This window comes from Ammospiza nelsoni, chromosome 1 (genome assembly GCF_027579445.1).
Source record: "Ammospiza nelsoni isolate bAmmNel1 chromosome 1, bAmmNel1.pri, whole genome shotgun sequence".
Taxonomy (NCBI): Eukaryota; Metazoa; Chordata; class Aves; order Passeriformes; family Passerellidae; genus Ammospiza; species Ammospiza nelsoni.
In genome coordinates, this window is record NC_080633.1 from 108,541,865 (window position 1) to 108,553,685 (window position 11,821).

The 11,821-nt window shown below is 42.0% G+C and overlaps 1 protein-coding gene across 4 annotated transcripts in view; it reads right to left on the bottom strand.

Annotated features, from left to right (window-relative positions):
• The window catches only part of CHST9 (carbohydrate sulfotransferase 9), an 86,983-nt gene extending 77,535 nt beyond the window's left edge, over positions 1 to 9,448 (bottom strand). The window contains exons 1-4 of one of the 4 annotated variants that reach the window (XM_059488979.1): positions 9,355 to 9,448; positions 8,585 to 8,632; positions 8,386 to 8,484; positions 2,072 to 2,284 (exon numbers count right to left, since the gene is read on the bottom strand). In XM_059488979.1, the coding sequence (XP_059344962.1) occupies positions 2,072 to 2,171 (100 nt within the window). In that variant the 5' untranslated portion in view covers positions 2,172 to 2,284; positions 8,386 to 8,484; positions 8,585 to 8,632; positions 9,355 to 9,448. Of the gene's footprint in view, positions 1 to 2,071; positions 2,285 to 4,302; positions 4,362 to 8,385; positions 8,485 to 8,584; positions 8,800 to 9,354 lie in introns of those variants that run through there. The other 3 variants (XM_059488987.1, XM_059488971.1, XM_059488994.1) reach the window with 3 other exon arrangements.
• Positions 9,449 to 11,821: the final 2,373 nt, after the last annotated feature.

Below are 11,821 nucleotides of genomic sequence, written 5' to 3' on the forward strand. Positions count from 1 at the left end.
CTCTAAAGCAGCATACAGGAGAGGAGCATTAGAGAATTGTACGGCAGAAGGTTTAGGAGAGATACAGGTGTTTGAAATAAAAAAGAATGGCTCTCTAAATGTTAAATTGGAAGAAGAAGCAAGAGCAGACACCAAAGAATGAGTTTTTTCCATGCTCTTGCCAATGTGCATGACCATATAAATTCTCTACTGCTGCTGTAGAGAATGCCAAAATTCTTTTTTTTTGGATCTTGATGAAGTGCTGTCACAACAGCAGTCCAGTGAGATAGAAGGGCACTCAAAACCGCAGTCACACTTTAAGCTCACTAACCATTCTGTTATTCTCTGATAGCTTCCATTTTATTAGAGAAAAGTTTGCACATGGAAATGACCTATGTGTGTACGGAGAAGACTCTCTCCTGAAGATGATTATAGCAATATATCAAAGAAAACCCCAAAGAAAGCAACTGGTTGGCCAAAACAACAGAGTCTGTCCTAGTTCAACCTTTATTTTATTTTTCTCTTTCTTTTTAATAGTAGAGAGATACATACAAAAGAAAGGAGTAAAAAAAACTGCAGTGAGAAACCGCAACAAGGAGCACTGCAAGGAAAGAAAGGTTAATTACAGCACAAGAAAAGATGCAAGGAATGTGAAGAATGTCAGCAAGTAAATAAATCAATAATCTACAGTCATCATCTACATTCCTGAACTACCTTGAAAGCAAGGATATCTACCCTTAACATTCCTGACAACAGTAGAGATTTTCAAGGAAGACCCCCCTCTGCTTCATGCTCAGTTTCTGCCAACACCTTTCTATCAACAACTGATTACAATGGAACCTTTCCAAAGGGAGCCTGTATTACCTCTCACAACAGTTTTATTAATACAAGCTCTTGAATACTTTGGGACAGCCCCAAAAAATTAACAAGCCAGAATTAATGCTGTGATCATTGCACTTAGTTGAAAAAATCCTCAAGGTCATTGTCAAACATCTGCAGAAATGATGCACTGTATTTCCCCCTCAACACTGCTCTCTAAAACATACTGGAGACTAGCAGCTCATGGAATAATAGTACAAATCAATAAAGCCAGAGACTAATGTGCTTTTACAGATATATTTCTTCACAATGATATCAACATACTATAAAATAGGAATTTTACAGAGGAAATGGAAGCTGTGTGAGAGAGATGAGAGGATCTGAAAGTCAAGACTCAACAAGTTAGAAACAAACAAAAAAACCCTGTCAAAAAAACCCAAAGCATATATACCAAATAATAAAAAAAAAACCCCACCAAACCCAAACCTTGAAAACAAAACCCTAACCCCCTCCAATACAAGTATACAAGTAAAATCAAAGATATGCCCTCAATAAGAAGTGGACCTGCAGAGCAAAACCGTGGAGGACCTTACTGACATTTTGTGGAAGGTCACTGAGCTTCCCGTAGGGGTCGAGGTAAATGACCTGGTTTAGTTTAGTCCATAAGAGAATCTAGATTAAGCTGGGGTTCAACCCAAAACATCACAAATGGGAAACAACAGAAATACAATTCAGTAGTGTAATCCTGAGCCAGTCCTAACACAGATTTACCTGAAGTTGCTAGATGACTCTGATGCTATATATAAAAAGATTTCTAAGCCCAGTCTCAAACAAACAACAACAAAAAAGAAAGGGAAAGAATGATTCCATGAGCACTGCTGCTTAGAAGACCACTTTTGTCTACAAAACACAACTGTTTTTCTCCAAAAGTTACTTTACTACAAAAAATGTAATGTACAAATCCCACAACAAATCATCATTGAGAATAATTTCTAAATTGGACATGCAGAATGCTTTTGCAACACTTGCCTTTGCAAATGAAGCTGATACAATACAATTAGGTAGCTGGGGGCATCTTTTCATGTGACTGAAGAAATTTCTTAATGAAGTGTAGCAATTGAAACAAGTTTATTTTCAATGCTATTTTACTTCCAAAGTAGGGGTGGGGGAATGGGAACTCCACCCCCCACTGTCCTCAATAGGTTTTATGGTCATCTTAAAATAACAGATGCAACTATGTTAAAAAAAAGCCAAGAGAGAAAGCCTAGTGTACCTGTATGGTGTTCTTCAATCCAAGCCTGCAGATACATGAAGAGGAGTAGACCAGCTACTCCAAACAGCAGTACAGACACGAAGACTTGTCTTAGGTTCATGACCCTACAAGGGGGCTTCTCTTCAGCGTTCAGAAGGACTCATTGCTCACTTTTCTGAAGTCTTCAGCACGCCTGCATCTTCTTGCAGAGACATCTTCCCCAGAGACACCAACCTGGAATAACAAGAGAGGGAGGTTGTTCTCGTGTTACACTTTTATTCTTCACCAGAGACCGTGTTAACAGCGTACTATAAACAAGCTGGAACCCTTACAAGCTATTGCTTTCAATGCTGATAATTCTGCTCACAGTCTCAATGTTCTTTCTAGCCCCAGATGAGTTCCAAGCAGATGTGTTTCTCAAAGTGGCTGAAAAGACCCTTCCACCTCCAGCAGAGCAAACGTCACCTGCTGTCATAACAGAGCGAGGTGATGACCCAAATGAGGTCACTGGGTGTCACACCAATGCCCCACTCTGCCCACCAAGCACCACAGCTGGGAAGGTACAGCAAGCAGCTGGAGCCTTCCAGGTGGCTGGGTCACACTCCAGGAGGCTGCCAGCCCCCTGTGATGGGCAACCCAGCATCTCTGCTTCTGGACTGTGTAATCCATCACATGTCCTTAAGGATTGGTGACCCCATAACACAACCACTTGGCTCGCAGACCCCAGCATTGGTTCAGCCTGTGCATCGAGGAGTCATACAATGATATCCACCCTCAAATATGAGCCCAAGTTTTGAGTTTTGCAGGATTAGGAAATGTCAGCATAAGATGGTATCAGTAAAAGAGCAAAAAATTAATTATTGGCTCATCTTTTTATTCAGCTCTGTTTTGCAATATGGAGAGGGACTTGTCAGGAACTCAATTCTTGCCACAAAGTTTAATGGAAATGAGCTCAACTGTAAAAACTTATCAGAAAGATTTCTTTATTGAACAGCAGTGGGCCCAGAGAAAGTGATTTACCTGATACCCTGCATGTGCCACAAAGGGGTCATAAAATTAATTTTATAAAATCAGAACATGGATCACTAGAGGACAGCTCCTTAACCTGAATAAGAATGTGCTCAATTGAAAGTGCATTATTAGAAGCAGAAGAGATGTTATTGAAACTGGTCTGCACAGCAAAAGAAAATGCCTTAAAATTCAACATAATGGACACTGTTGGCATTACATATGACAGAAGTGTCTGATGAACTAACACATAGAATTCTAGGAAAAACTCAAGCTTTTAAAGGAATACAGCCAACTGAAAGATATTTGAAAGATAAATCTGTTAAATACACAGAAAAGAAAATGCAGCCACTTAACAGTTATTCTAAATCATACAAGTACTCCATGTTCCACAAGTTTGTATTTTTTAATAACTCAGCACTGTTACATCTATAATTGCTGAGTTTCTAAAAATACAGTACACATAAAGCTTAGCAGGAACTCCCATTAAAAACAACTGTTGAATGAACAAAGGAACTATGTTAGAAAGATGCAAAAGATTTCAAGAACAACAAAACCGTTCAGGACTTTTCATATGCTTTTTCCAATCCCATGCTATTAAACTATACACATCCCTTAAGCACAAACTTGCCTGCAGAAAATGTAAGCCACAGTTTAAATATTAATCATTTTATGTGTAATTGTTCTGTAGAAGACAGATAGCTAGACATTAACAGAATGTAAGTGTTCTATCTGAAGTTTTTTTATAAGGGTCATGAAGCAACTGGTTCAAACCATGCACATGAAAGGTGACAGAGGCTTTATTCTTAATCTTGCTCTTTCTACTTTGATTCTACAGAGAGGGAATATCTTACATCTATATACAAGTACCTGTTTGCAGCTATTGTGATGATGCACAGGATTGGAAGGAAGCAGTGAAAATTGGGCAAAAACCAAGAAAATGCTTGGGGAATGCTGCGAAATACTTTTTGTATAGGTGTGGGTAGTGGAGCCTCCTTTCACCCAGGTCTTCATTAGCTGTTATCACTTGCACCTCTTTTTCCTTACAGTGCTCTCAGCACTCTCAGACTTGCAGTGCTCTTTATCTATGCTACAAAACTACTTAGGGCTTTGCACCTAACTTCAGTGCTGCAGAAAATGCACTGTTTGCATGTTTTTAGAAGTCACTCTGCTGATGAGACAGAAGCTTCCCAGCGCAAGCAATGCTTCAAGAACCATCAGTTATAGAACTGACGAATACAAACCTCTTCTGTTTCCCACAAACAAAAGCTGTGTTGTTCATGTAACAGGACATTGACAGCATCTGGATTAGGAGGGAAAAAAAGCAGCAAATAAAAAGATATGAGGGTTTGAATATATCTTTGAAATAGATTACTTAAATTATAGGTACTAGAAAGCAGGAATCAATTTCTTGCTGTTTGGGATTTGCCAGTTTCTCTCATAATAAAAAGGTGAGGAATCCAGACACACACAATGACAGTGCATGCTTCCAAATAAGCCCACTTCTGTGATGTTGCTTTCTTCTATCTCCGACTACACAAAGCTCCCATATATTCAGCCCTTCTTTCTGAAAAACAGCATTCTTGAGTGGGCAAGGAAAGCTTTCTCAGACCACATGGACGATGCTGAAAGGAAAGTATCTCACACCACATCTCCATGAAGATTTCTGACACTTGTAGGCTGCCACTGCTGCTCTCTCCAGCCACTTGCTCTCATTCTCCCTGTTTGCCCAGCTCTTGCCACCATCATGAGCACTTTCTGACCAGGTTTAACCAAATTACACCCCACAAAAAAATTTACCCAAGCAATGGTGCCAATGGTTTTTCCTTTAGCAGTAGCTGGTATCACATACATCCATGACCCATGACAGCATAAGATATAGAGCTGACCTAGCCCAAACACCATCGTGGTTGCATGCAGCACCACCTACAAGCCCTGAAACGTGATGATGAAAATGCACAGTAAAATAAGGAGCACTTTTAAGCTCCTTTTTTAAAGCTGTTTAATCTGTTAATAAGAAAACAGATGTTTTTCTGCTAGGTTAGTTTTGGTTTTGAGCGGAAAGAGGTCTGTAAAAGGAAACAGCAGTTCAAGGTGTTTTTCTTTTTTTTCGTTTTGAACTACCAAACACACCCTAAGGCAGATTCACTCCACCATCACAGTCACTGTAATTATCTTTGTATCAAGAGTTTACACACTGCTTGCAATTAGTTTAATTTATTTTAATTTAATTTATATGAAACTGTGTTCTTCATTTACATGTTGACTAAATTTTAAGATTAGTTTTAAACAAGAGTAACATTAAATTAAGACTACTGATTTTAGCTCATGTTAGACTCTTAAATACATCAAACCCAACTATTCGGCTACCTTATAAGGTTTTAAAGGCTTTTCAGCTTGAATGAGTAGTTTAATTTATTTAACACAGTGATTTGTAACCCCCATATGAAAAAATTACAGTGACATTTAAAAAAGTCTGCATCTGTGAGTCTTCTAGAAGAACTTGAAAAATGGCTGCACAACACTGACAAATATTCTTCTTTTGTATTAAAAAGCAATGGTCATGGATTACACTCTCAGGCAACCTGGGCAAGAGGAAATACTTGTAAATATTCCTTAATCAAGATAAATGCTTTCTCGTGGCTGTGAAAAGCCAAGAAGCAGTTACTTTCAACCCAAGTATTTTCACAAGAGATCAGCCATATCCAGACACAGGTTCAGCATCCCTGCTTAAGCTGTGAATCCTTTTTTTTGCTTCTAGTTCTGGGGGACATGGCTCCCCTGGGTGATACCTTGACCATCCTTGCTGGATGGATTTTGCTATGAGAGAACTAACGTAGCCTGAGAGACTGCTCTGTGCCTTCCACCTGTGCTGAACTAGATTCTTGCTTTTGCCCAACATTACCCCCATTTCTTTGGGATGTATGGACCCCAATGTCCCCACTGTTTGAGCTCAAGCTATGCACCCCAAAATTGCAAGTTCTTTTGAGTACTGGAAAGAGACTACTGCATATCCTTATCCATCATGGAGAAGCAGTAAGTCTGGCTGACAATAGGACTATGTGCCTTAAATGACAAGCATAGCAAAAATGTAGAAATTTTACAAGTCTATAATCATTTGCTTCTGAGCACAAATTGTTTAACTTTTGTCAAATATTAAGAATTTCAAAAATCCTCATTCTACTGATATAAAAGCCTTGCATTTTCCCCATTGTGTTTTGGGATCAAATAGGTTCATTCCTGTACAGAGCCAACAAGAACAACTGAAATAACACAGTCACCCAAAAATGGGGAAGAGTGTACCTCCTGCTTTTGGCATGATTCCTCCTTTCAGCACATCATCCAATTTTTCTTCCTTTCAATCAAATATACCTGCAGCTGAGGAGAAGCACCTCAGCATTCAGGTACCATTCCTGGCTCATTCCTATTCTAGACCACACAAAACCAATGGCATCTAGTCAGTATGTTTGGCTAACTTTAGATTTCCTTGCCGCTGTAACCCTCACCATCATCTAGTTCCAAAATCAATGCAAAACATTAGGTTGCTGCCTATTTAGAAACCTTTCCTTTTAATTTCAGATTTTTTTCCTTCACTTGGAAATAAAGAATATCAAAATGCAGGGCTAACCAGCAAAATTCAGATGAAAAAACCCAGACAATCTTCATAATGGTCAAAACATTCATATTTCTGTGGGATACTACAAATTCCCACCCACTCAGTATCTCCTTAGACACAACTGAATTAATGAAAACAAAATGAGAAAAAGAACACAGAAAGCTACTGCAACTGCACAGTTTGGGGGTTTTTTTGGTGTTTTTTATTTTCTTCCCTCCATCCTTACCTCAAGAAGCACTACATTTTCAGATACCTCCACTGGAGTTATCATGGCAAGAAAATTTTGCAGTGAGGAATGTTCTGCTGGACACTGGCCCAGACTGTCAGCTCAGTCAGTAGAAGGAAGCAAGGATATCTTCTCACTTCAACGCTCCCCCTCCTCCCTCACTTCTCATCTGTTAGCTCATGTCCTACTTCACACGCAGATGATCCTCCAGGATCACCTTTCCACTGCCCACATCTCAACTTTCTGGCTTCACAATGACTGGCGCAAGGCAGAGCTCCAGCTCTGAACAATGCTTGCACAGTTCCTCATATCAGGCAGTACTACTTTTTGTTCTGGTTTATTACAGAGGTTGTTAGAAATAAACATACAGTATTTGCCATTTTCTATCTCCAAGCAAGTTAAGCTCAGAGTTTAACTTAACACTGAACCAACCAACCCCTCACCAAACACCCCCCAGATAAACAAAACAAAAGCAGACAACAAAGCCCAAACCAAACCAAAATTCCCATAAGGGAGTTTTTCCTGTCCATAGGAATTTAATAGGGGTATAGAGACAGCATATGGGCCCACTGTTACATCAGTCCTGCTGACATCTCAGCAACTTCTTCATCTGAAGAGTTGCTTATAAGAAGGCTGTGTAAAAGTATAATTGAAGACACCATCTGGCCTGCACAACTTTTATTACTGGCAATAACAGAAGATTACTACCTACCAACACTGCAAATCAAGTTAAGAGAATTCTGTAAGAGCTCCATAAGACACAAATAATGAAATATTTTTTTATGAAATATAGAGGGATTTCTCTTCAAAGGAGAGACCTGTTTTCATCAAAGTGAGTATTCTTACTCACCCACCGCCAATTATAAAACAATAAAGCCCCTTTAAAAAATAGAGCTTAAAATTTTGAAATTTTAATAGCAGTCAGGAAATTCCAAACATCAACATCACCAAAGTAACTTCCCACCCAGTCAACTTGTACATATTAAACATTTTTCAACCTCATTCTCCCTTGTTATGTAGCAGACCACAATGTTGTTATAGCAATTACATTTTGTTTTAAATGTACTTCATAGCATACAACATGCTATAAAAAAATAATAACATGGCAAAGAAAATATGGTTTGCATTTGATTTTGCCATTTTAATCTATTAACATCACTAGTTTCTCATTATCCTTTTGATATATTTCCAAAGGAAAAAAAAATCCATTTTAATGAAACAAGGGGCATAAGTTAGAGTCTGCTTCTGAGGACACACACAACATTTACCTGGTCCTGCTGCTCCACCATAAATCCTGCTAAACTTCAGAGCATGTAAGTTTAGTGCACATAGCAACTTGCCTCAGACACCTGCAGATTAATTTAAAGCTGCAGCTTTAGACAAACAAAAGTTATGCTTGTGTTAAGAACAGATAAATGCCAAGCTGACCTAGCCATGTGTATGCAGGTTGACACATCAGCATCATGGAAAGCTTTGGTTACTTACAGACAGCAGAGAAGACGGAAATCATCAGATCTGGAACTTCACCAGTTCACCAGGATATTCAGTTTCACGGGTTTCATCCTACAGCTGCTGGACATCTTGCTTCAAAAAGGAAAAATCATTATTATTGTCAGTAACATTTGCCAGTCAGGACTGAGGGACCTCAACAGAAAAAGGCAAGTTCGGCATGCTTAGCTCTTACCTGTCTGTAGCACTCCTGGGAGTCAGCGAGCAGTCCCATGGAAATCACCTGGGTTTTGGGAAGTTAAACAAAAACACTGCTCACAAGACAGCAACTTGATGGCTCTCAGTCTTCTAACAGGATTATAGGTGGGATTTCTTCCCACTGTCAGGGTAAGGAACATCAGCAAAAGCACTGTGTCAAAGCCAGATCTTTCCTTTTTTGAACTGTTGAAATGACATGGTCTTGTTTACAGACTGCAGCGAACCGAGGGGCTATCAGCATGCCAACAAGACTCGCAGCCTACCCCAGTCATTCACTCTACCGCTAGAAAACGCACAGGCAAAACACCAGTCCATTTTTTTATTTTGGAGACGTGCCACGAATTCCCGATTCCCGATTCCCGATTCCCGCTGTGTGACGAAGGAGGGGGGTGTGTGTGGCTGTCGGGAGTCAGCAGAAAAGTTGCTCGGTGCGCGGCGCCGCAGCGGGGGCTCTGCGATCCCCTCAACTTCTGGGGACCCCGCAGCGCCTGGGGGCCGCTCCCGGCGCTGGAACCCTCGCCAGGGACACGCCGGGGCTGACCCTCATCCCGCAGGGCCGCTCCGCGCTGAAGGCTCCGGTTCGGCCCCGCCGCCGCCTCCGGCCCCGCCGCTCCGCGTCCCGGCGCCCGGGGCTGGGCGGTGCCGGGGCAGCGGCTGCTGCCGGGGCCGCGGGGAGAGACCCGGCCGCAAGCTCACCCACCTCCCGCCCGTCCCGGGTGGGTGCCCGGCGGCCGCCCCTCACCTCACCTCTCCTCACCTCTCCTCACCGGCCCGCCGCTCCCGCCGCTCCCGGGAGGCGCTGCCGCCGCGGCGCCCACACACACAAACTTTGCCGGCCAAACTTTGGGGCCGGGCGGGCTGGGGAGGGGCCCCGGCGGGCAGGGACACCCCCGGGCGCAGCGGGCCGGTCCCCGCGGGCAGGTGAGTCCCCCCGGCCGGCCACCCCCGTGTCCGCCCGCGGCATCGCGCTCCCTGCCCGCCGCCCGCAGAGGAAGAGCTTTGCTCAAAGGTTTTGTTTGCTGCTGCATATCCAGGGGTAGCTCTCCCCGTGCTAGCGAATAAATATGTCTAAACTGCCAGGTAGAGGCAACTCATAGCTTTAATTAGCTACTAAAACAGGTAGCGTAGAAACTTTATTGCCGTCTATGGGAAACTGGATGACAGAGAAAAATGCCTAATTAGCGCTTATTGGAGCTTCACGTGTGCCTTGCAAACCTTATCTGCTTATTGTGACAATAGACCAACCGTGTAGATAAATGGCATTATCTCTCTTTAACGGGAATATCGCTTTGCTTACATTTCTTCAGGGGAGTCCTTGAAGAAATAGCTCTTAGCCCTTGCTAAGGTGAGACAAGAACAGAGGCGTTCTAACTTTCCAAAGCCGCGCTCAAACAACTTCTGTATTTGTCTCCTTTGGGCATTTCTCGGCAGGGTTGTGTTCCTAGAACTACCCCAGCAGACAGATACTTCTAAAATGCTTCCTAATTCACTGCCCCATTACTCACTTACGGCATCGAGGCCTCTCCTGGAGTAACAGTATTGTAACCATTCATGTTTTTGCAACATCTTTTACTCCAACAGGTTTCAAATCATCTCACGCACTGTTGAGACACACGCAGGGATCTCTTCCCAACCAGAGCAGCACCGCCTCCGGCAGGAAGCTGAGCAACGTCCACCAGCCGAAATCCAGTGTTTCAGAGCAGAGGGTGGAGAGCTGGGTGCTGCTCAGATTTCTAAGTGGGGTTAACTAGGCAGAGAGTGTAATTACCCTGTCCAAAGCTTAGATGTTCGTTGAAAAGTGCTCCAGGATCTGCAACAGCCGTAGGCAGCCAAGACCTGTGTGCAGGAGTATTCCCTTGGGTTTTCAATCCAGCCGCTAAAACTGTCCTGCCCCTGCTTAGTTTGGGTTGAGTGACTACATATAACCTCACCGTGGTGCTGTACATTTTCTCTGGTTTATCTCACTTCAGGGTCTCCCTAGTCACAGTTCAGTATAGGAGCGAGCAGCTCAGAGAAAGCCTAGGGAGAGAAGATTTTTCCCTTAAACCTAATCATGGATCCATTTTAAAGTTCTAGTGAGTAATGACCATCCCTCACACCCGTAGCTTGTCTGGCTGCCTAGTAGAAGTAAAAGGGGAAGAAGGAGAGTGTGAAGTAAAATATGGCATTTTTTTGCTATTTCAGGAGAGTTGAGCGTATTTCTCCTTTTAGACAACCTGGTAGGGATGTGATCCCATGTTAACCATATGCCTTAACAACAAAAAATGCAACGTCATATTTAAATTATGGATCTATTAGTCCTTGATGGCTAGTGAGATTTTAGAGAAAAACAGCATGCCAACTGAATTTTAGTTTCCTGATGTAGTACACTCAGAGGATTGTAATGAAGGTCACTGAAGCTTCTAGTAAGGATATACAGATTAACCTTCTGGGTGTTGTAGATTTAATTTCACTCAGTAAGTACATGCAGCAAGCATATTTCTTCAGATTGATCTACTCAGGCTGTATCCATCAACTAAATAAACTTATATATAACATTGAATAGATCAGATGTCTTTATTTTTATTTTTCTTCAGTTAATAAATTAATAAAGGAATAAATTAATTGCTTTGGGATAAAGCCAAGTCTTGTTTTACAACTTAGTTAAAAAAAACCAACCAAACAAGAAAACCCCCAAACCACAAAGAACTCCAGACTAGTGCACTTAGTTTTGATAATACTTGTTCCACACAGATTGTCCTGGCGCAGAGGGTATAGTCCAGCTATTGATGTAAGAATCTTTACCGGATTAAAGATTAAAAATTCAACATGCAGGTGAAATTAGACACTGGATTAGGAAGTTCATCAACTATGTAATTGTAATCAGTACCTTCTGAAGGCTGACATGTAGCAAAAAAGAAGCAAATTACAAAAGGGTGGCGGCAGTCTGTCTGTGGCAGCAGGGCTGGTGTGGAGCCAGCGCCTACATCAGAAACTCTGTTCTTGGCAGGTTTCTGCATGTTTCCCATGAATTCTGGTAGACAAGTAGCTCAAGAGTTAAAGAAGCAGCAGCATCCTCTGAAAGCAGTGAGACAGCAGCCAGGTGGTGATGCCTTCTCACAGGAACAGGAGCGGTCAGTGCACTTAGAGGAGAAAGGTAACCGGCTGTGAATCAAGACTGCGACCTGCCAAAAATTAGATGTCAATTTGCTGAAATAAAACCACCTTTACTCTG